Source organism: Phaseolus vulgaris, chromosome 7 (genome assembly GCF_051622355.1).
Source record: "Phaseolus vulgaris cultivar YP4 chromosome 7, ASM5162235v1, whole genome shotgun sequence".
Taxonomy (NCBI): domain Eukaryota; kingdom Viridiplantae; phylum Streptophyta; class Magnoliopsida; order Fabales; family Fabaceae; genus Phaseolus; species Phaseolus vulgaris.
In genome coordinates, this window is record NC_143504.1 from 40,811,016 (window position 1) to 40,835,779 (window position 24,764).

The 24,764-nt window shown below is 38.3% G+C and overlaps 1 protein-coding gene across 2 annotated transcripts; it reads right to left on the reverse strand.

The window, feature by feature from the left end:
• Positions 1-267: 267 nt before the first annotated feature.
• Positions 268-6,530, reverse strand: LOC137828405 (Transducin/WD40 repeat-like superfamily protein). 2 transcript variants are annotated; one of them, XM_068634969.2, is made up of 2 exons: positions 4,519-6,530; positions 268-570 (listed from the first exon to the last, which is right to left on the reverse strand). In XM_068634969.2, exons 1-2 carry the CDS (start codon positions 6,267-6,269, stop codon positions 564-566), a joined length of 1,758 nt encoding a protein of 585 aa, XP_068491070.1. In that variant the 5' UTR covers positions 6,270-6,530; the 3' UTR covers positions 268-563. The 2 variants fall into 2 exon arrangements, with proteins under 2 accessions (XP_068491070.1, XP_068491071.1); XM_068634970.1 differs by lacking the exon at positions 268-570 and having other exon boundaries at positions 4,515-6,416.
• Between the last annotated feature and the right edge of the window lie 18,234 nt (positions 6,531-24,764).

The following is a 24,764-nucleotide window of genomic DNA, read 5'->3' on the forward strand; positions in this document are numbered from 1 at the left end:
CTATAAACAAAAAAGCCAAATTTTTTTCATACAAACCATAAATTAAATTAATAAAAAATATAGTATGTGACATGGTTATATCATATTCTATTTTAATAAGTTCTCTTCAAAATCCACTTTCGACATTGCCCATATCATAAAATATGCCCAAATACCAGAGCATGCTGAACCCATATTTTCTATATCATGTAGGCAAAAACCCCCAACAATGTACGTATATTCCTAGAATAATATGTAATTATATTAAACTGCACCATGGGAGGGAAATTTTCACACAGAAGAATATCTCATTAAATATGACTATTATACAAAAGTCTCCAAAAAAATGGCAAAACTTTTCTATGATCCGTAACTACAACACTGCAACTGCAATTAGCACGTAACACTTAGTGGCAGAGACATCTCATGCTAATAGTCAATTAAAGCCATTGAAATTTTAACCAAGGAAAACCTATGGACATGTGAATTCAATATGTTTCTTCTCCCTTTGTTATCAAGTAGTGCCTTTCTCTGTGCTGTTTCTGCCAACCAATTCCCGTAACTGGCTTAACATTATGGAGAAACTAGTCCCTGCAAATTTCATAAACAGACATCAACCTCAACAAACAGATACTCGGAAACTAGAGTTAAAATTGATAATGGTAGATACTGAGAATATGGATATTAGTAGATGTGATAAAAATCAATCCTTGAGCACGCAACTACTGCCAAATGGTATACATAATAAACAAATAGAATATTTTAGATACATCAACATTCCATTTGAGGATAGAGGTACGGAAAGTGTTGGACAAAATACACTGTTATTTGATCAGAAAAGATTACGTTACTGTACAAGGAGAAGGAGATATTTAATAAGATACTTAGAATATTAAGGTGTTAGATATAAATAGGAGAACTATAAGATAGATATGGATTTGTTGTTACTATAAATTGGGCGTTGGCTCTTTGAGAAAGGAAAAATCCTTTGTGAAGGAGAAACCGTTGAAGGAGAGATTTCTCTTCTATTTTATTTTTTATCATATTAAATAAAAATATTTCTTTTCTTTTTCTTTTCAATTATTGATTCCTAGCAAATTGGTCCGACCTGCCCATCCCCAATCATGATGACTAATCAGGTGGGAGCATGGGAGAAAGTTGTCACTGAGCAAGGCTTGCAACTGGCAGAAATTAAAAACTGTTATGGTTTACATAAAAGATTTGCTATTATGGATGAAAAACAAGAAACCATAATCTTTTAAGGGGGATTCTGTTAATAAAGGTGAGAAATCTGCTGAAGAGGGGGGAATAGTGGGTTTGAGGAAGAACATGACTTTCTTCCTTGCTCCTGGGCAAATAAAGTTGAATTACCGACTTTTGAAGGTTCAGTAATCAAGAACCACACCCTTTGTGCTGGAGAAGAAACCAAAAAAGGTGAAAGAAAACTAGCAAGAAAAACAAAGATTGAAGTTGTGATGAAGAAAGAAGTTGATATTTTCATGAATAAGGAGAAACACATAAAAAATGAATTTATCTGCTGGCTGTGGATTGTGAAGAATGTGGATTGTGAAGAATGTGGATTGTGAAGAATGTGGATTGCAGGCCATTTTCTGCTGGATGACCTAGCAGTACACTAGCTCAAGAAGCATGATGAAGATTCAGCCAACAAGCTTGGCAATGGTGCCAAAAACAAAAGGAAGAAAGTCAAAGAAAGTCTTGGTGATTATTATTATACAGACTCTATCCTTGGCTCCATCACCACCCAAGCCTCTGGACATGAGTTTGACTATGGAGGCAAGTGGGTTCTCATTCCCATTTCTAACCTTGAGGACAAGGTTGATTTTTAAGATAGTTAGAATATTAATGGATTAGTTAGTCAGTTAAAGATGTTGGTTGATTTTTAAGATAGTTAGAAAATTAATGGGTTAGTTGTTGGTTAAAGGTGTTAGTTAGGTATAAATAGGGGAAGAAGGATACGAGAGATGCAGATTTGTTGCTATTGTAAATTGAGCAACCCTTGTAGGAAAGACTTCTCTCCTATATCTTATTATTTCCATCTTATTCAATAAAAATCTCTCTTTTTCTTTTCAATTCTTGGTTCCTAACAGATTATGGCTAAATTCTATTGATTTCAGAGCAAGGAAGGTATATTAAAGCAGAATCAAAATATCAAATCCTATTTTCTTACACAGCATATTTGTTGTATCATGTTAGACAACCCAAACAAATAACATACTTAAATATATATTATGTTATCTTCTAAGATAGTAAACATTTGATAAATTTGAAATCTGCACAGATTTTGAGAATTGTGTGTACAATTAAAAGATCAACAATACTACTGAGATAAGAACAAGGTGTTTAAATCGTACATAAAGTTGTGCAAATTTCATGGTTTAAAAATATTACAAAATATTTATAGCTGCCACTATTAGCTATTCATTTAAGCAGAACACAGGAACAGCTGATGAAGACACTGAATCTGTTATCAAATGATGCTAAATTTCTATTGCCAAATCATGTCTATCAAAAGGTTAGACTATTTCATAACATTACACTTGTATTTAACAGTCTTAAATCGGCGATCTTCAATCTTACAAATAAACAGGTTCTATTATGATATAAAGGCTCTGAACAGCCAATGAATGCAGGTTGATCACAAAATAGTAAACAGGAGTCAAATAACTCAAAACTACTGAGCTAAAATATTACTTGTGACACATATTGAACTGGTGCAACAATGGCTAACAACATGGTTGCATACTGTGATGAAAATAGCAATATGGATGGGAAGCGCACATTATATCAAATTTAATATAATAAAAAAATATAAGTAAACTCTCCGTGTGTGTATGAGAAAGCAGCAGCTTATAAAACATTCTTATTATCATATAAACTTAACCAAATCACCAACCATTCATAATCCAAACGTATCAAAACATCAAACATTATGAAGATGTTGAAAGGGTTAGGAACCTAAGTCCATTCACACCACAAGAGTTTATTAGATTAATAATCATAACATTCTTCTCATTCCTAATAAAGATTCAGTAGAACCAAGGCATTTTTTCCCCTGAATATTGTTCAAGATTCAAACAAGTTATTTATGCCAGCCACAGACAGACTGTCTTTCACATTCAATGAAACGAGACAGCACAAAAGAAAGGTAGAGAAAGAAAATGAAAACAATAGACAGTACAAAGGTAAACGTCAAAGGGCTGAGTCTCTAGGATTGTGCTCCTAAAGGCTAGAGGTTGCAAATATGAGGATCATCAAGAGTCAGTTGACCAAATTTATTCACTATTCTCTTAAAATAGATGTCAGCCTCACAAAAACACGACAGATTTTGTGCATAGGGCAAGCAAAAGTTCAGAAAGGTTGTTCATAAATACTATAAATGTCTGCAGAAGCTTAGCTTTGAAACTTATAAAGGACATTGCAAATTTTTTCAAGATAAACTTGCTTCCAAACTGGTTTGCAAGACATAAAGAAATTTGGGATAGATTCTGATACTGATGGCTCTTTGCTGATATAGAATAAAAGACATCAAAAGTTCTCACAACTACTTATGCCTCAGGTTAATACATTTCAATTCAGAGGTCACCCCCCACCTCCAGCTACTTATTATGACATCCAAAACATATATTTTGTTCTTATAAACTCTGAGATGAAGACATCCCAAAGTGTCTACAATAGCTCATTATTGTAGAATAGATCCCTCTGTGGCTCTCTCATTTAGAAGGAAGAGATGGTATTGCGTTAAGGCTTTTGGAAAAAATGTTTGCGAGCATCAGGTTTAGAATGTTAAGGAAATTCAGATGTTGATCTTAACAGACCTGCATAGCTAAATTACTACGAGTGTGTTACCAGGTAAAGGGTTTAATAGTATACATGGAAAAGGAAATTGAGAACTTTCGATTGTTAGTCACACTTGTTCAACCTTAGATGACATTTGTGTACTAGCACCTGAATATCCCACGTCCGTGGAAATTCAAGAATAACACAGCAGACGCAAGACAGGTACATGGGGTTACAGACAGACAAACAGTTGTAGATATGTAGCAATGGAAGAGAATCAACTACAAAGGTAAAAGAACAGAGAAAAAACCTTCTTCAGTGACCTCACTTAATTAGAGCCTTACACAAAACTCAACTCGTAGACCTTCCCATGTCTCCTTTCATAGGCTATAATACCAATGAACTGATACTAACTAATCTGACCCCATAATAAAATGTTATAGACAAGGGAAGGTATCAAAAGAAAAGAAAAAGTAGAAATAAAGTCAATGTAAGGTCTATATATGTTTGGATTAGCGTATTAATAAAACTTAAAATCAAAAACATTTTAATTCACCCTAAAATATTACTAATACAAACATAATCTGAGCATTAGCTTGACAAAGTAAACATTGAACTATATCATTTTAGCAACAGAGAAACCAGGATAAAGTTCAGCAACTATAATACCAAAGCTTATTTGAAGAAACACCATATTAGATTATGTAATTAAATGCAGCTTAGCATTAGAGGTTTACTTACCAATACTTTATCATCCCATCCCAGCCACACGTTGCTACCTTGCTCTGTTCCAAAGGATGCCACGCAGAACCAATGCAAACCCCTTCATGACACTTGAGAGTTCTGAAGACCTTGCAGCTCTTCCAGTCCCAGAACCAACACTTCCCCTCACCATCCCCTGACATGACAAATCGCCCATCCGGAGAAAAATTGACCTGACAGGCATATCCCGCCACAATATGTCCTGCAAACCGCTTCTTCTTGTTAAGTTGGAACTTCTCCCTTGTGCTATAAATAAGTATCTGGTTATCCAAGCTCTGTGCGGCAAGCCAATTAGCATTCGGGTGAAGCGAAATGGAAGGCATGGAGTGCATGTGTGGCTCACTAATATACTTTATCACCACAGGAATACCAAATTCCCACACCCTGAGGGACTTGTCATCACTAGAAGTAACAAATCTCCTGTTGTTATCAACAAAGGTGATGGTGTTCACAGCCCCCAAATGCTGATCATACTCCTGGGTTATCTGTCCAGTATTCATATCCCACTGAACAATCTTCTTATCACTCATTCCAGCCAACAAAACATTCTGCTTGTCCTCATCCGGATTAAGCTTCACCACATAGGGAATTTTCCCTGTGGCAAAAGTGGATATCACCTGCCCCGTCTCAGTGTCCCAATACTTAATATTCTTGTCATAGCCAGCACTCAAAAACTTGGTCCCATCATTGCTGAAACAAATATCCCTAACAGCTTTCGAATGTCCCATGTAAGTCCTCATACACTTGCCAGAGTTGAAAACATCCCAAATCTTAACCTTGGTATCCATGCTGGCAGAGAGAATCAAATGGCCAGAATTAGGGAAAAATCGAATAGCGGAAACTCCTTTGGTGTGTCCACTCCAAGTATGAACCAATCTCTTAGGTATATAGCAATGATCATTACTAGCCTTAGCATCCTTAGGAGCCGCAATCCAAGACCTACCCTGGTAATCCCTCTCCTCTTTCCCATGAAAGGTACTCTTGTCTTTAACAACCTCAACTTTCTCCCCTCCAAACCCACTCTTCTCTTCCCCTTTCTTCTTCGCATACTCCTCCGCGTACTTCTTCTGTTCCTCCGTCAACTCTCCCTGCAACCCTTCCTTCTTCCCCGCCCAGGGGCTCTTCTTGTTCTTCAGTAGCCACGCCTCGGAGGCCGGGTTTTCGATCTCCTCTTCTCCATCCTCCTCCACGTCGCCGCCTTCCTCACCGTTTTGGTCGGCGGATATTTGCTTGTCTTTGGCCTCGGTTTTGCGCCTCTTCTGCTGTTGGCGGGGGATATTATAGACGGAGACGGCGTTGTTGGAGCGGAGGGCGTCGAGGTCGCCAACGTAGTTGTTGGCAGAAGGGTCGGCAGCGTAGCCGAACTTGTGGAAGGTGTTGTACTGCTCGTCGAAGAGGAAGGGTTCGATGGCGGCGTCCTCGACGAAGCCAAGCTTGTGGTTGCGCATGCCCTGGGCGATGCCGTCCTTCGCGTAAGGGTGGGCCGGGCCCTGGATGGGGGCCCAGAGCTGGTCGTAGGAGGGGTTGAAGCTCACCAGGTGCTGAGTGGGGTCGATGGGCCTGGAGAGGGCCGAGGCGGATGAGGAGACGGTGAGGGCCAGCATGGTGTCGTCCACCTTGGGCGCCCCGGAACGGCCCGGGAGGATGCGCGGCGGAGAGCTAGGGTTTTGGGATGGAGAGTCCGGTTCGTCGTCGTTTTGGTCGTCTGAGTATTGGTGAAGGAGATCCATTCTATGATTATTGATGAATGCGAGAATGGGAACTGCGGAAGTGATTTTTCACGATTGCACTCCAATCAATTTCTTCGTTCTTGCTGCTTCCTTTGGTTTAAACCAACCTTTTTATTTTCCCTCTTTCTTTTTCCCCCCAGGATTTTTCCATTTGCTACGGAGGTTTAACATCATCTCAATATATAATCAAAATCTTTTTAAATTATACCTACTCAATTTTTTATCTATATGTTACAAAAACAAAAACAAAAATCAACCCACACATATTATAAAGGACATTAATGGGAAGATGCTCAAAATCTGATTTCTCTACTTCACATCCTACCTAACTGATCAAATATTTGAGGGGTTTAAGTTTAAGAAATTAGTTTATATATTTTAAAAAATAATTCAAATTATATTTTTACAATATTTCTAAAACGAGGTCAATATCATGTACTAATAGTATATCATATTTATAACAATATTATTTGTTTTAAAGATAGTGTAAAAGATAACCAATTATCTCTCAATATCTCATGTGTTGAGATCATTCATGTTAAAAATTCACTAGTATCTACACATAGATACTTTCGGAAGGAAGACTGACATATTGAAATTAGTGTTTAGAGACTTGCATTTATCATATTACCATGTATTCATCACAACATAGTTTTTCCTTCACAAAATTTATCATCATATGACATTAGTAAATTCATATGATATGTTCTTATTAGTTCTTTCAAACCTCAGACTCAGTCATATGAATTTAATTCCACTGATGTTCTTCATTTATGTGATTTCAATATATCAATAAAGTCATTATCGTCCCTTTTACAAAGCAATCACAAATAAATACACTCTCTTAACAATCTAAAAAATAACAAATGTTGTCAAAATGGCTTTAGCTCAGGAAAGTTGGCCAAGCGAATTTGAGACATAAATTTTCCAAAAATTGAAATCTCAAATTTGCACTTGGGATTTGGCTAAGCGGATTTGGGGAAAAAAAGCACCCCAAAAGTCAACTACAATCCACTAAGCAAACTTTGAGATTTAAATTTCTCTTAACTCTGCATGTAAAATTTACTTTAAGCATAGGAAAAAGTTAGGAAATGCACTGAGCGATTATACAATTTTTACATACAAAAATCCAATTTATAACAGTACTCTAACATTTTCAACCACTCAAATATATTTTCAAGTTCTATTTAAAAACAATAGCTTCCCTTATATGGGAAAACTTTCCTCCAAATAGATATTCGAAATCAATAGTAGGATTACTCCAAAACTCTAAAGACACTATTTGAAAATTTGATTAGTTAAAATTTATCTACTTCCTAAACTATTGTGTGGTAGTATTAGACTCTGAAACATACTAAATTTGGGAGAAGAAAAGTGAGGAAGAAAGGACAAATGAGAACAAGGGACTACTCTTTTGTTTTCCTTCTGGATTTTCAAAATTTATATATATATATATATATATATATATATATATATATGCTGAGGGGGTTTTGATTTGGAGGAAAAGATTTGTTGTTTTGGTAAGGAAATTATAATTAATATACATTTTATTTTGTGTTCTTATAATTTATCCAAGATCAAATGTTCCTTGTCGAATTACTCCTGTCTTCTCTTCAATTCTGATTGCTCTTCTTGGATGGGCGAGAGGGTGAGGTACCTACAAAGATACTCCGACGCTCAAGTTAGATGAGGTCAATTTAGGTGATCTAGTTCAAAGTTCAAAATAATATTACCTTTCACTATGAGGGTCCCCTCTTATTTATATTGTTCTAGTGGACCTTATCCTATCAGAATGATTAAGAAAAGTCCAATGAGCGTTTAATCACGCATTATAATCCCTAATTGGGATTAATGCTATTAACCTGTGATGTGACGTGGACATTGCCTTTTACTAAGAGGTTGTTAGGCCGTCTAGGTAACCGACCATTCGGACGAAGCTTTGTTGTTGAGGAACACTTGGAAGAATTCCAATGAGGCTTTATCACCATGGGGGAGTCGTGCACTCTCCATCTGTTCTTCGACCTGTTGAACCATGAAAACCAGACGTCTGACTCCCACTAATCCTTGGTATAACACTTGCCCCCAGGCTTGAGCTTTCGTGAGAAAGCGAAAAGTCGTAATAAGTTTTAACGGCTTGTTAGTGTTGGAAGTTGTGTCGCGTTGTCGAGTATTAACTGCTTGGTGTTGAGGGATAGTGCTCTACCTATACTGTTGGTGATGTGATGGGTGACTGATGTGTCATGTCAACTTGTGCACGATCGCATCTGAGTCGTTGCCTTCATCTTGATATGACGCTCGAGATTTGTGCGACGTTTGAGTTTCCTTCTCCTTTTCAACGTTATATAACATTTCAAACAATACAAAAAAATACATAACATTTGCCTTAAATTTTATTATGTTGTCAATTTTTCTCATCGGTCTTGGTCTTAATGTATGTAATTTTGCTTCAATATCTATTTATCGACCTTAATTACAACTCTACGATTACTTTAACATCAAATCATCAAACTAAGAGTTCAATACAAAAAAAAAACAAAATTAAGTTTATGTTAATATATTTATGTATCGGTTAGTGTCGTTGTCACGCAATGAAATCAATGTTCTCTACAATATCTTGAAATCAATACCTGATAAGCTGGTTTTGCACTTAATATAATCAACCACCATTGTATTTGGTAGAGTTGTCGTAAAATATGGTTCCAAAACTTTCATTGACACATTTTTTCATTGTGAAGTTGTTGTAGTAGAAGTTTGACTTAAGTCTCAAGGTCATAAATCCTCTTATCATTGGTCTCAATTTAAATTTGATAAAGTCATTCTTTGTTAACAATTTTTTTTTCTAGTCACTTGAAGAGGGGACATTACAATTATCCCCTTTTGAACCACTTCCTAAGATTTCATGCACTATTTCTAAAGCTTCTCATTCTTTAGTTACAACACAAACACATACAATCTGTTAAAAAAAATTAATTTTTATCATGAAAATAGAAAAAGTAATGTATCCATATCAACAAAATGGTTAGCAAATTTCAAAGTACATTATTCGATACAAAGCAACATGTATTTTCATGAGCAAACATTTATACACTCTCATTTAACAAATAGTAAAAAACAACAATTACGTCCACACCAAGATGTTCAACCACCCAAACCTGTTGTCAAAAAACTAATTTTCACTAGATAAGAGTTCTACACATTTAATTAAAAAAAAATCATTAAATTTACACTGACCTGCAAGACTGCAACTTAGTCAGCTAAGCGATTCCCACAACATTTTTTTACTAGTTAAAGATTTTGAAGGCCAAGCTTAAACTATTAACCCACACATGACATCCCCTGAATTATACATTTGCAAATCATCTAACTTATCTAACAACTTAGAAGGAAAACAACTAACCGTCTTAAGCATTGTTTTTATTCAGGTGATTATTGTTCACCCAGTAACAAAAGCAAATAATATTTGTGTTTGTATCCAACAATTCATGCGAAATGAGGGACAAAGAAGGGTGCAGAAATAGCCAATTTGGTTCTTAGGTGTAGTGCAATGATTTGAAGAGAAAACCACAACTAAAATGTGGTTTTACAGTGTTACCCTTTGTTTTTTCAAATAACTCATGTCATTCAATAATATTAATATTCCATGCAGAGAAAGATTCTCGTGCAACAGGATTCCCTGATTTTTTTTATTGTCATAAAAGTGGTGGTTGATGAGTGAATGGAATAATAAATAGTGGAAGGGGAGGTGTGTGTGTTCTGAATGCATTGAGTTGAGGGAGGAGGTGTGTGTTCTGAATGCATTGAGTTGAGGGAGGAGGTGAGTGTGATGTGAAGAGTTTGGGCTTGGTGAAAAGGACCTTGGAGGTTGGTGGTGTGTGGTGCAAGTTGGTCCTAGTGGTGATGTGTGGCTCACTGGTGCTGGTCCGTTTGTGATGATCGGTGGGTGTGACTAGGTGTGGTGTGCGGTTGGTGGTCGTCGTTGGTTAGTGGTGCACAATGGTCATGACAGGACTGACTGATTCACTGAGGTACACAAATGAAAATCCATAATTGATGTTGACATGTGAGAATTGATTCTCACACTCAAAATTTGTGGAGAATCAAAATTTCAATAATGAAAACCAGTTTTACACTTTTTGTTTCGAATCGATTATCCCTCATTTTTAAATATTTTTTTTATGTTTATTTTTATTTTTATATATGTATTATGTGATTTGATTTATGTATATACGAAAAAAATAGTTTGACTCAATGAATAATTATTTAATTTATTTTTATTTTTATTTTCATGTATGTATGTAAAATATATAATGATAATTAGGTAGTTTGTTTTTGTTGAACAAGTGTATTATTTGTCACAATCTAGCATATTGATTGATATTTGCATAGTGATTGATAATGGTAATTAAGTTTAAAAACATAAATATTTTTGAAATAATAATGAATTAATTAAGATACTAAAATTTGTTTATATTTAACTTGTATAACTGATTTTGATACATATAATAAATACTACTTGTACATTTTAATATGTAAGAAATAATTACAAGTATAAAAAATATTTAAAGATTATAAAATACTACTTGTACGTTTTAGTATTAGGAAAAACCTACTTTATGTATAATATTGATTTTTAAAAAATATCAAGTAAAAAAAACTTTATAAATATTATTTTGAATTTATTAAATAATTAAAACTATAAAGAATATTTACATTTTTGAAAATACTACTTTATAGTATTTATTTTTTTTAAAAAGTAAAAAATTTACAAATATTATTTTAAATTTAAGAAATAATTATAAGTATAAAGAATATTTAAAGACTAAAAAAATACTTGTAAGTTTTAATATTTCGAAAAACCTACTTTATATATAATATATTGATTATTTTTTTTGAAAAATAAACTAAAAAAACTTTCTAAATATTATTTTGAATTTATAAAATAATTAAAAGTATAAAGAATATTTAAATATTCGAAAATACTACATTACACTATTTAATGTTTTTAAAAATCAAGTAAAAAAAGTTTATAAATATTATTTTCAATTTAAGAAATAATTATAAGCATAAAGAATATTTAAATATTTGAAAAAACTACTTTACAGTATTTTTTTTAAATAATCAAGCAAAAATATTATAAATATTATTTTGAATTTAAGAAATAATTATAAATAGAAAGAATATTTAAGGATTTAAAAATACTAGTACGTTTTAATATTTGGAAAGTCCTACTTTACATATAATATTGATTTTTAAAAAAAAAATAAAGTAAGAAAGCTTTGTAAATATTATTTTGAATTTATAAAATAATTGAAAGTATAAAGAATATTTAAATATTTGAAAATACTATTTTACAGTATTTAATTTGTTTTTAAAAATCAAGTAAAAACAATTATAAATATTATTTTAAATTTAAGAAATAATTATAAGTATAAAGAATATTTAAAGATTTAAAAATACTACTTGTACGTTTTAATATTTGGAAATACCTACTTTACATATAATATTGATTATTTTTAAGAAATAAAGTAAAAAAACTTTATAAATATTATTTTGAATTTATAAAATAATTAAAAGTATAAAGAATATTTAAATATTTAAAAATACTATTTACAGTATTTATTTTGTTTTTAAGAATAAGTAAAAAATTATAAATATTATTTTGAATTTAAGAAATAATTATATGTATAAAGAATATTCAAAGATTTAAAAATACTACTTTACATATAATATTTGGAAAAAGCCTACTTTACATATAATATTGATTTTTTTAAAAAAATCAAGTAAAAAGACTTTATAAATATTATTTTTAATTTATAAAATAGTTATATGCATAAAGAATATTTTAATTTTTTAAAATACTACTGTACAAATACTTTAGATATAATTTTTTTTTAAAATGAAGTAAAAATAAGTTGATAAATATTATTATAAATTTATAAAATAGTTATAAGTATAAAGAGTGTTATTTTGAATTTATAAATTAATTATAAGTATAAAAATATTACTTTACACAATAATTTCTTTTAATGAAGTAAAAAAAACTTAGAAGTGAAGAGAGCACAATTTAAACCCCACAATAATTTTACGCTAAGATCTTATAAATTAATTATATAATTTTTTTTTAATTCACATACTATTATTTTTTTAAAATGTTGTTCTTTAGACTTAAACTTATATGATTGTAAAATATTTGTAACTATAGATAATAATAATAATTGGTTTATTGGTCTATATATTTCGACATGTGGAGATGTCTGACACGAATAACATAAATCCTGATGTTGTTGGTGTCGATTTCACACTAATTTACAAAAGCAAATAAATTTATGGACACAAGTAACAATGAAATTCCTTTGCATGATTGGATATGGATTGAATGTGTTGTGTGTGTTAACAGAGACAAATAATGTTACGCCAGAGTTGGTTCCACAAAAAGAGTGTCGTCGACAATAATTAATGTCGTACTTGGTCCATACTGAAAGATGTCATGAGATTATTCGCATGGATCCGAAAACCTTTATTTATTTATGTCAATGACTAATAGGAACAAGGATGGTTAAATATACATTTTGATCTACAGTTGAAGAACAAGTGGCTAAATTTTAAGAATCGAAGTGTTTCGTTATTCTTTCATCGACCCGGGGAAACGGTATCTCGTCACTTTCATAATGTTCTGAAGGCAATATTGATGTTGCATGGAGAGTTCTTAATTCAACCATCTAGGACCGAGGTTGAACCTCGTATCTTAAACAATAGTCGATTTCCATATTTTAAGGTATGAATATGAGAAACAATACTTAAATGTTTAATTGATGTTCTATGCATTTCAAGTTATTTATAAATGTGAATTTATTTCATATTAGGATTGTTTAGGTTCCATAGACGATACTCATGTCCGTGTCAAAGTCCCACGAGCTTATGCTCATCGTTTTCGTGGAAGAAAAGACTGACCAACTCAAAACGTATTTGTTGTTTGTGATTTTGACATGAACTTCACATATGTTATTGTCAGGTGGGAAGGAATAACCTCTGATTCTAGGATATTGAAGTATGCATTTGTACGAGAGGATCCATTGGTCATTCCAAAAGGTTAATTTAGTGCTTCGTTACAAGTGCAATAAATATTCATTTGATCACATTACTTATAAGTACTAAGTGTCAATGGATGGTTGTAGGCAAATACTACCTTGAAGGCGATGGTTTTATGCTCAAAGTCCAAGTTATAACTCCATATTGCGGAGTTGGATACCACTTAAAAGAGTATTTCCGAAAAGGTCCACAAAATGCGCGCGAGTTGTTTAATCATCGTCATTCCTCACTTAGAAATGTTATCAAAAGAACATTTGGTGACCTAAAAAACGATTCCCAATTATCGCTAGTGAAACAGAGCCTCATTACTTTATGTACACTATGACTGATATTGTTTTAGCATGTTGTATTCTTCATAACTTTCTTCGCGGGGTGGATAATGATGAGTCTTTGTTGGAGGAATTTGATCGTGACTTGATGCAAGAAAATATACACTCACAAACTCGTGAGGATGACTACAGGCTCGAGTCACAAATTAAGGATACTATAGCAAATGAAATGTGGACAGGTTGTTGTAATAATTAATTTTATGTAACATTCGTGAACTTATATTTATATTGTTGTAAAAAAAATTTCATGGTTTAATGTTGACATTCCACTTTTATTAATATTTGTGTATGCAACTATTTATTTTACTACAAAAGTTCAATCTTTTTTATTAGGTTTTATCTTGGATCGTGGGAAGGGTATTGCTCCGGAGTCATCTATGTTAGAATGGATGGCTTTAAACTAGAGGGGAGGTGAATGATTTAAGAGGGTTTTCGCAAACTTTTAAGACAAGAATGAAATTATCTCAAGAAACATTTGATAAGGAATCCAGTTTTCCAAAACAATAAGCAAAAACAACAGCACCAGAAAAACAATCGGTTGTTTCGCAGAAACAATCGGTTGTTTATACCAGTTTGCAAATATCAAAACTGAATTTAAAGAGTTTAAGGATAGAGAGAATGCACACAGATGTTTATACTGGTTCACTCTAAACCCAGAGCTACATCCAGTCTTCTCAGAAACCACTGAGGAATTCCACTAAGCAATCAAACCTAGATCACTTACAACACAACCAAGAAAGTGACCTTGATCCCCTCAAGACACACACTTCTCTTGGCCAACACACCAACACTAAGAATGCTGATCTTGATCCCCTCAAGAACACACAACACTTCTCAGCAAACACACAAACAAACTTGTTCAACAGAATACAAGGATTACACTTGTTGTAGAAGCAAATTTGAAATCAATACAAGCAGAAATCCTATCTCACACTCTTTGATCAATCTCAATCTCTAAGCAATCTCAACTCTTTGAAAATCAGAAAACTTGTGTTCAAAAGATTGTTACTCAAATCTGTTTTTCTGAATATATTCAAAGATATTGTTTGTTATCAAATCTTAAAAAACTTATTCATTGCATTTAAAAGATTGGCCAAAGCATTAAAGACTGGAGCGTAAAAAGTTAAAGCATTTAAAGCTCAGTCAAAGCTAAAACAATTTTTCTGTTATGGTACCAAAACAAACAATCGGTTGTTTCCTCGAATCAATCACTTGTTTTGGTTTTAACAGCTCAACCATTTGAAAAACAGTTTTCAATCTTTTCTAAAAACATCCAAGTATAAAATAATCGGTTGTTTCGACAAAACAATCGGTTGTTTTTCACTTAGTTTGAAAAATACTTTTCTTTTAAAAGATTGAGAATGCCTATGCTTTGGATTCAATCTAGAGTGGATTACAAGAATCAAACTACCCCAGATCCTAACTAAGACAGCTCAGCAACAGCAAGCACAACCAAGCCTTCAACATCCTTCAAAGGGTTTGGATTCTTCCAAGCTTGAACACCACTTGGTTCAACAATCTATAGGTATCCCTGAACACAAAAAATAGACTACCGACATGGATTTCCAATTGCTAAATGCCATGATCAATGAGGCGTTTATGGGTAATCTCATTAACAGTAGTTGGACGACCCAGGGTTACACAAACATCATTAAATCCATACATCAAAATGGATTGGTAGGGATTACAAAAAATCGTGTGAAGAACAAGCAGAAAAACCTTAAGGATAGATGGCGTGAGATCCATGATCTATTTAGTGGACTATGTGGTTTCGCTTGGAATCAAAGCTCGAAACTTTTTTAGGCTGAGAATGAAGTGTGGGATGTGTTGATAAAGGTAACTGTTCTCGCCGGTTGACCTAGCCGTCGTTGACTTCAAAGGTAAGTGGTGGCTCCTCCTATTTTTGGTGGTTTTTGCGCTTCTTCTTGGATGAGCGGCTCTATTGAAACAAAGGGGGCCCTACCTATTGATTACACTCTGACGATCAAGTCAGTAGTGGGCTAAGAAGCAATGAGTAAGTAAAACAATTTTTGTCTTAGAAATGTCGTACCTTTACCAGGGATCTCAACTCCCTTTTCATAGGTTGTTTTTAGGTTAACTTCCTTGTCCCACTAGAACCTTTCCTCTATTGAAATTAGGGTTACTATGAGGACATATTGTTGCGTTGTTACGCAATCTTAGCGCAGCCGCCGCACAGGACTTTCCTATTCTGGAGTGCAAAAATTAACGGTATGACCGCCAAGGTACCAACTCATGTACCAACTTTGCGGAATCCATCCGTTTTGTAGGTGCCCTAATTCTTCACGTGCCATGCATGCAGCTTTCCCTGAAAACCCTAACGCTCGTGGACTTAGGCGTCTTCAGGGAATATTTGCATGTGTTAGACCCGAATGTGCTATATACAACCATGTGTATGGACCATCCTGTGAATTAGGTCTTTCTTGGTGTAAACTTCAACATTTATGATCCCTGGGCCCTGCTTACGTGGCTTGCCATCACAGTCAGTTCACCAAACCGACCTGCTCCACAGGTGCCGATGTCTGATGCCAATGTTCAAGGTCTGACCAGTACACAAGCCCCCCAGGCTCGAGCTGAAAATTGCTTCAACGAAGAGACTAACTACTCGCCTGTGGCGACCTACTTGGTGAATGAGTGACAGGACGTGCATAGTGCCTCGAGGTGACGTTTCACCACACTTTCTCCCCAGTGTACAAGTGGCTAAATCAACGGTCGAGGCGCGTTGGTGCTTGCGCTGCCCCTTATAGGTTAAACCCTTCGATTCTCCCGCTCCCTTCACTGTTTCATTCCTTCTCTCGTGCATTCTTCGAACATTTCTACTTCTAAAACGCTATGCCTTCTTCCCTAAACACTTCGTCTCGTCGAAGCCTAATCACTCCAAGGTATGTTTTTTATTCCATAATCGCCTTCGTTTTACAATTCCGATGCTCTTAATCTGCTTTAATTGTGCTGGAACTATTTATATTTTACGCATTTACGATCGTTGTTCTTCGTTTTTCTACTTATCTGCTTTCTCTTCTGAAGTGCACACATTTCTTCATATGAGCTTTGCATTTTTCTTCTTCTTCTTTGTTTTAGCTTTTCTCCATAAGATGAATCAAACAACCCCAACTCCTCCCTCCCCGACTACAAATCAATGTACCCATGGGCGCCCAGTTACCGCTTAGGGGAAACCTCTGACTTTACCACCCATGCGAGTATAGTGACATATAAGAAGAGCGAGAGTTGCCATAAGTCTCGTATCTTTGGGAAAGAGCATGAAAAATTTGTGAGGGTTGTGCCTTGTAGGGTAGATTAACCTGTCTCCTGTGATGAGTCATCGGACTTGGAGGGACCATTTTGCTTTATCTATTCCACTGTCTTAAAAAAACTCTCCTTTCGCCTACCCTTTATTGATTTTGCACGAGCTCTCCTTACCGAGATCAACGTTGCCCCCGCCCAACTACACCCCAACAGCTGGGTGTTCGTTAGGGCCTTTTCCATCTTATGCGACCACTTCGGCCATCTTCCGTCTGTGGATGTGTTTCTGTATTTCTTTGAAGCCAAGAGCCCAAGTAAGAAGCTGTGGGTGAGCTTCAATGAGGTCGCTGGGAGAGTATTGTTGACCCTCTTCCAGCATTCGTACAAGGGCTTCAAGGGAAAATTCTTCAAGATTCGTTGCAGCAAGAACGACCCTACCCTCTTGGATGAGTTTCCCCTTTACTAGACGGAGAAATTTGGGCTCAAGAAATCCAGACGCCTCTAGGACTTACCCCACGGGAACGAGAGGTGTGCAACTTCTTCTTCATCCTTCAAGCAGTGTTTAGCTCTGTTGATCTACTTAAATTTGAATACAACCCTACATCTCTTAAGGGCTACATTGGTACCCCCCTTTCCCCTACTCCTGCTAGTGTTTTTCTTGCTTGTTGTGTGTTGCTTTTTTGAATTCTTATGTACCTTTATCCTCTTATGCAGGCATGGTGCTTGACGCGAAGAAAAGGAGACACTTGGTCGTCATGGTGGAGCAAAAGAAGAGTGCTCCAGACCCTTCTGCCCTAGGCCCTTTTGCTCCAGTCCCTAAAGATAAGAGGCTCAAAGGGGTAGCTGAGGTCGCTGACGTGGCTCTTTCTGAGGACGAACATACCTGTTCAGGTCTCGTCTTTAGAAGGAAGCGCAAGGTTGATGCTGCCATCCTTGTGCCATCAGACTCAGATGGTCAAGCCCCCTCTTCTTGGGTAATTGGTGGATGTTGAGTAGAGGGGGTGACTCTTCCTACTATTGCCTTTATTTTGTAACTTGATGAACGTTTGTATATATATTTTTTTATGTATGAAGCATTTCTTTTTCCTATCTATCCCTTTCATGTGTGAGTGCTTCCTTCTTCGAACTTAGTCTTGTGCCTATTCTCAGCTATCTTGCATGTTTTGAAACGATCTTGCGAACTAACAACGCGCTAATGACCGCCCCTACCTTAATAGCACGATCCTTTATAAACCCGCTTTCGTACAATCCTTACCTTTCTTGATCTTAACACATAGAGAGGACTTTGCTCGAAATTTTATTGGTCTTGATCTTGGTGTATAGAGACGAGAGACATGTCTTGCTTTGGAACCATACAATTCTCGACCTTGGTGTATAAAGGCAAGGGAGAGGTTCACTTGTTGTTCTCGACCTTGGCGTATAAAGGCAAGGGAGGCGTTTTACTTGGAACCATACTATTCTCGACCTTGGCGTATAAAGGCAAGGGAGACGTTTTACTTGGAACCATACTATTCTCGACCTTGGCGTATAAAGGCAAAGGAGATGTTCACTTGTTGTTCTCGACCTTGGCGTATAAAGGCAAGGGAGAGGTTCACTTTCTTTACTGTATAACACATCGCAACATGTTTTTCAACTAACTTTTTATTGGGTAAGCTTGTTAAAAACCCTGAGAAGGGAAAAAGAGTGTCCCCTTAACTGCATACAATGATATAACTATTTGAAATAAAATTTAAGGTTGGCCCCATTCCATTTTAAGGGAATTTTTCCACCTTTCAAGGTCTCGAGTTTGTACCCATCACACGGAATGGACCAGGCCACTGGGGAGACAACTTGTTCTTCAGCTGGTAGGATGAGCTTTTCTCATCACCAAGTCGGCGACCTGGAACTGCCGAGGCCTCTGTTTGGACTTGTGCTTGTACTCCATCCTTCTCTTCAAGGCTTCAGCCTTGATGCACGCTTCTTCCTTTACCTCGTCCATCAGGTCTAGGTTCACCCTTCTTTCCTCATTAGACTCCTCGACCACAAAGTTCTAAAAATGAGGTGAACTTTCTTGGATCTTGACAGGAATCATGGCGTCCGAACCATACATCAGGCTAAAAGACGTCTCCTTGGTGGTGGATTTGGGAGTGGTGTGGTAGGCCAACATTATTCTGGGGATCTCATCTCCCCAAGTTCCTTCGGCTTTTTCTAGCCTTCTATTTAGACCCTTGAGCAAAACTCGATTAGCAGACTCAACCTGCCCATTCGTTTGGGGGTGCTCAACTGATGCAAACACCTGCTTGATACCGAGCTTCGTGCATAGTTTTCCCAACTGCTCACTTGCAAATTGGGTGCCATTGTCAGACACCAAGCGTTTTGGAATTCCAAAACGGCAAACTATGTTCTTCCATACGAAGTGTTGGATCTTGTGAGCTGTGATTTGCGCAATGGGCTCAGCCTCTATCCACTTTGATGTCAATCCCTCAGGTGTGAAAAGACCATGGGTTGTGGATCGATCGTAACTCCTCTGAGGGTGCATTATGTCAGTCGGCGTGCCACTAGCACTGCTTGCATCGTTGTGCGTACCTCGTGCAATCCTCCCTCATGGTCGGCCAAAAGTACCCCGCGCGAATGGCTTTTGATGAGAGAGCTCGGCCACCGATGTGACTCCCACGTATCCCTTCATGGAGCTCCGTCATGATCCATGTGCATTGCTCATCACTCACGTAACACAAGATAAGATGAGCGTAACCATGTTTAAACAACTTTCCATCAACCAGAGTGTACCTATTTTCATTTTTCTTGACGATCCTGGCTTCTGTTGGTTCCAGCGAGAGCAAACCGTCAGCCAGTTATCGTCTATAGGGTGTCATCCAGGTTTCACCCTCATCGACTAAGCAGACGTGCAATGTCTCCCCCTTTAATGAATCATATGCACTTATTCTGGGTGTTTTCAATGTTTCTTCAGTCAGCGACCAATGACCTCTCTTATCGCCCTCTGAGATGCTTACTTGTTGGACCTCTAGAGTGCAGTCTATGGTGGTTCGAGGTATCCTCAAGGTCTCCTATATGAATGTCCTTTGTCTGCCCCCCTTACCCGAGCTGGCGAACTTTGCTCGCAAGTCAGCTTGAGCATTCTGCTCTCTGGGAACGTGCACCAGCTCGAACACCACAAAGGCCTCTTTCAGGATTCTGACATACTCCAGGTATGCAGCCATCTGAGGGTTCTTGGCCTAGTATTCTCCTGTAACCTGCCCTGTTACCAACAGTGAATCACTCTTCGCCAGTAGACTCTTAGCATCCATCTCCTTGGCTAGCAACATTCCTACGACCAAGGCCTCATATTCAGCTTGGTTGTTACTAGCTTTGAAGGCAAATCATAGGGCTTGCTCGATTAGTAACCCATTTGGCCCTTCCAAAATGACGTTAGCCTCACTTCCCAGATGGTTGGATGACCCGTCCACGTAGAGGACCCACCTGAAATTTGCTTCTTCTTGATGTGCGACCGCCGAGGAGAGTTCTACCACGAAGTCAGCGTAAACCAGGCCCTTGATATGTCCTTTTTGTTCGTACTGCACATCAAACTCGGACAACTCAATCATCCAATGCACCATCCGTCCTGCCACATCGGGCTTCTGTAATACCTTGCGAATAGGGAGGTCTGTCATCACAATCACAGTGAAACTCTGGAAGTAGTGGCGGAGCCTTCGTGCCGCAAACACTACAGCTAGTGTTGCTTTTATTATGCCCTAGTATCTCACCTCGGGCCCTTGTAAGGCTTTGTTGACAAAGTATATGGGCTTTTGCACGTGGTCTTGCTCCTGGAAAAGGACCGAGTTAATCGCTCGCTTTGTGATGGCGAAGTATAGGCGGAGTGGAGTACCTATCAACGCCTTGCACAACACTATAGGACTGGCTAAATATTCTTTTAGTTTGAGAAACGATTTCTTTGCACTCCTTTGTCCATACGAATATGTTGTTCCTTTTCAAACACTGGAAATAGGTCCCCTATCCCCTTCCGCCGAAACAAACCGAGACAAAGCGGTCATTCGCCCCGTCAACTGTTGTACCTCTTTCACTGAGATCGGGCTCCTCATAACTATAATTGTTGCACACTTCTCAAGGTTCACTTATATTCCTCACTCGGTGAGTAAGAACCCCAAAGCTTTCCTGCCTCTACCCCAAATACGCACTTCTCGGGGTTTAGCTTCAACATGTACTTGGTTATCGTGTTGAATAACTCCTCTAAATCTGCAACATGCTGGTCCTTTACCTGGGAGGTGACGACCATGTCGTCTGCGTATGCCTGAACATTTCGCCCTATCATAAGGGCGAGCACGTTGCCCATCAACCTATGATAGGTTGCACCTGCATTCTTGAGGCTAAAGGACATCACCTTATAGCAATAATAAGAGAGTTCTGTCATGAATGTTGTCTTGCACTCATCTCTGGGATGCATCTGATCTGGTTGTATCTGGAGAAAGCATCAAGGAAACTGAGAAGTTTGCAACCCAACGCGTTGTCCACCAGGGCGTCGATGCTAGGCAGCGGATATGAGTCCTTCGGGCAAGCTTTGTTTAGGTCGTAAAGTCAACGCACATCCTCCATTTACCATTGGCCTTCTTGACCAATACAACGTTGGCTAGCCACTAGGGATATTGGATCTCCCTTATGTGACCAGCACTCAACAACTTATGGGTCTCCTGCCCGATAACCAGTCACCTCTTTTCCTTAAACTTTCTCCGTCTCTGACGTACAGGTCAGACCTGTGGGTCCATGGTGAGACGATCGGGGTCGATGCCAGGCGTGTTTGAGGCAGACCATGCGAAGGCATCCAAATGTCGCGCTATTACCTCGACGATCTGGTCTTGTGACTTATGGCTCGGGGACCCGCCGAGTTTGAATTTCTTCCCCTCAATCTCCCTGCAGGCTCGGGTCGCCCTTCTCGGGTGATCTCAACTCTGGCGACCCCTTCTCCCCTTTGAGGCTGGCTGATGACAGTGCATACTCCTCTCCTTGTCTTCAAACTATTCGCATAGAACTTCTTTGTTGTCTTTTGGTCAGACTTGATGGTAATCACAATCCTCTCTAGGGAGGGCAGCTTCATTTTCATATGCTTCGTCGAGGCTACGACTCCTATCTTTTTTAGGATAGGTCTGCATAAAAGGATGTTATAAGTTGAAGGAGCGTTGACAACTAGGTACCTTATATTAACAATGCGGGATGCATCGGCGTCTGTGAAGGTCATCCTCAACTCCACGTGTCCTCTCACCTCCACCTGGTCCCCTGCGAAACCGTATAGGCAACATTGTAAGGCCTCAATTGATCAGGCGACAGTTGCAACTTATTGAAGGTTGACCAGAATATCACGTCAGCCGAGCTCCCTTGGTCGATAAGAACTCAGTGCATTCTTCTCCCTACTGTCACCACTGAGATCACCACTAGATCGTTGTCATGTGGGATCACGTCTCGTAGATCGGTCTTCGTAAATAAGAGGTCGGGCTCAGGGGACTGGTCGGGCTCCCTAGCTTCTACTGCCATCACGTCCCTGACGTACTTCTTTCGCTGGGAGGAGATGCATCCTTCCTTCGAGAAACCCCCAAAGATGGTATTGACCTCTCCATGGACTGGTATCTCATGCCCCTGATCTGGCGCTGGGGCCGCTGACGTCGGGGCCCCTTGTTTCTCTTAAGGTATTCCTTCAGAAAGCCATTCCTCACTAGTTCATCTAACTAGTATCCTAGCGTTAAGCAGTTGCGCAAGTTGTGGTTGAAGGTTTAGTGGAATTCGCACCAAGTGTCCTTATTGGGCCACAGGCTTCTGTCAGTCTTTGGGGGTGACTTCAGCTTATCTGCCACGTTGGGGATAGCAATCAACTCCTTAAGGTCTATTCAGAAGTTGTGCTTGGTGGGAGCGCCTTCCCTTGTTCGTGCCCTGGCTTGAGGCTTCATGGGCTCATATGGCGGCTGCTTTGCCGGGGGTTCTTCTATCTTGGACTCATGCACCCTCATGGATTGAGGACAGCTAGTTCCCCGAGGTCTAGCCAGGCCAACACTTCCACGCTTTTCTTTCACCTCCTCTTCTACGCCGATGTGGGCACGGCTCGGCAGCGGATCTCGCAACACGTTTTTGGGTGACACCTTATTAGAGAATCACTGAAAGGTCCCGACAACACTCATCGCCTAAACGCATGTATCATCATGGCTTCATCTTTAGTGTGCAGTTTCACCACCAATGTCCCGAACCGGTTCATAAAATCTTTCAAGGGCTTTCCCTAGTATTGCTTTACGCCAAATAGATCGAAAAAGATCGATGGGGAGGAGCCTGGTAGACGATGAACTGCTCCCTGAACAATGTTGAAAACTAATCAAATGAGGTGATGTGTCCATCGGGGAGACTGATTAACCAGTCCAACATTGTGCCTGAGAACGTTCCCATGAACAACTTACAATGCATAGCGTCGGTTCCTCCCGAGATCATCATCTGGGTGTGGAAGACCGTGATGTGGGCCTCCGAGTCTTCGACACCTATGAAGGTGATTTTTTGGACCATGAAGCTAGCTGGTATTATCGTATCCATGATCGCTTGGGAAAAAGGCATGGGGCGAGCCCTAATTGGGATGAGTGGACCTTGCTCGTCGGTCGTACGCTCCCCCATGTGTTGCAAATCTCTGTGCAGTTCTTCATTGGTCTTGCGTAGCTCTTCATTGTTTGCTCACGACACGGCCAAATCGACCTGGAATCGGTTTTGGCTGGCTGCCTGCTCGGCCTGAACTTCAGTCAAGATCCTGTCCTAATCAGTTTGGACGCCGTCACCGCTTGCTGAAGGGCACGAATGGTCTCCGTGAGTTGTTGCATGGTGAAGTTGTCTCCTTCATCCAAAGCAAATGCACCTTGTCTAGTATTTCTCATACTGTTGGATGGTTCTGAACACGACTGTGGGTGGGATCTGGTTTTATCAGGCCCCACGGTAGGCGCCAGATGTTCTCGTCGGTTGACCTAGCCACCATTGACTTTAAAGGCAGTGGTGGCTCCTCCTATTTCTGGTGGTTTCTGCGCTTCTTTTTGGATGAGCGGCTCTGTTGAAACAGAGAGGGCCCTACCTGTTGATTGCACTTCGATGATCAAGTCAGTACTGGGCTAAGAAACAATGAGTAAGTAAAACAGTTTCAGTCTTAGAAACGGCGTACCTTTACCAGGGATCTCAACTCTCTTTTATAGGTTGTTTTTAGGTTAACTTCCATGTCCCACTAGAACCTTTCCTCTAGTGAAATTAAGGTTACTAGGAGGACATCCTGTTGCGTTGTTACGCAATCTTAGCACAGCCGCCGCACAGGACTTTCCTCTTCTGGAGTGCAAAACCTAACGGTATGGTCGTCAAAGTACCAACTCATGTACCAAATCTGCGGGATCCATCCGTTTTGTAAGTGTCTTAATTCTTCACGTGCCATGCATGCAACTTTCCCTAAAAATCCTAGCGCTCGTGGGCTTAGGGGTCCTCAGGGAATATTTACTTGTGTTAGACCCAAATGTACTATACACATCCACGTGCATAGACCATCCTATGAATTAGGTCTTTCTTGGTGTAAACTTCAACATTTATGATCCCTGGGGCCCTACTCCACAGGTGCCAATGTCTAGATGTCCGAAGTCTGGCCAGTACAGTAACATATTCAATTTGATGTTGAATTATCATATACATTAACCAATAATTATAAATATCAATGTATTTCTTTTCATTAATGAACAGACAAAACCTACAATCGCAAAGTGGCGTGTTAAACCCATCAAGCACTACAACTTGATGGAAGACTTATGGGGGTTAATCGTGCTAGCGATCA

Bases quoted from the DNA above. Each gene is read 5' to 3' on its own strand.
- LOC137828405 (XM_068634969.2), bottom strand. From the start codon at position 6,269: ATGGATCTCCTTCACCAATACTCAGACGACCAAAACGACGACGAACCG.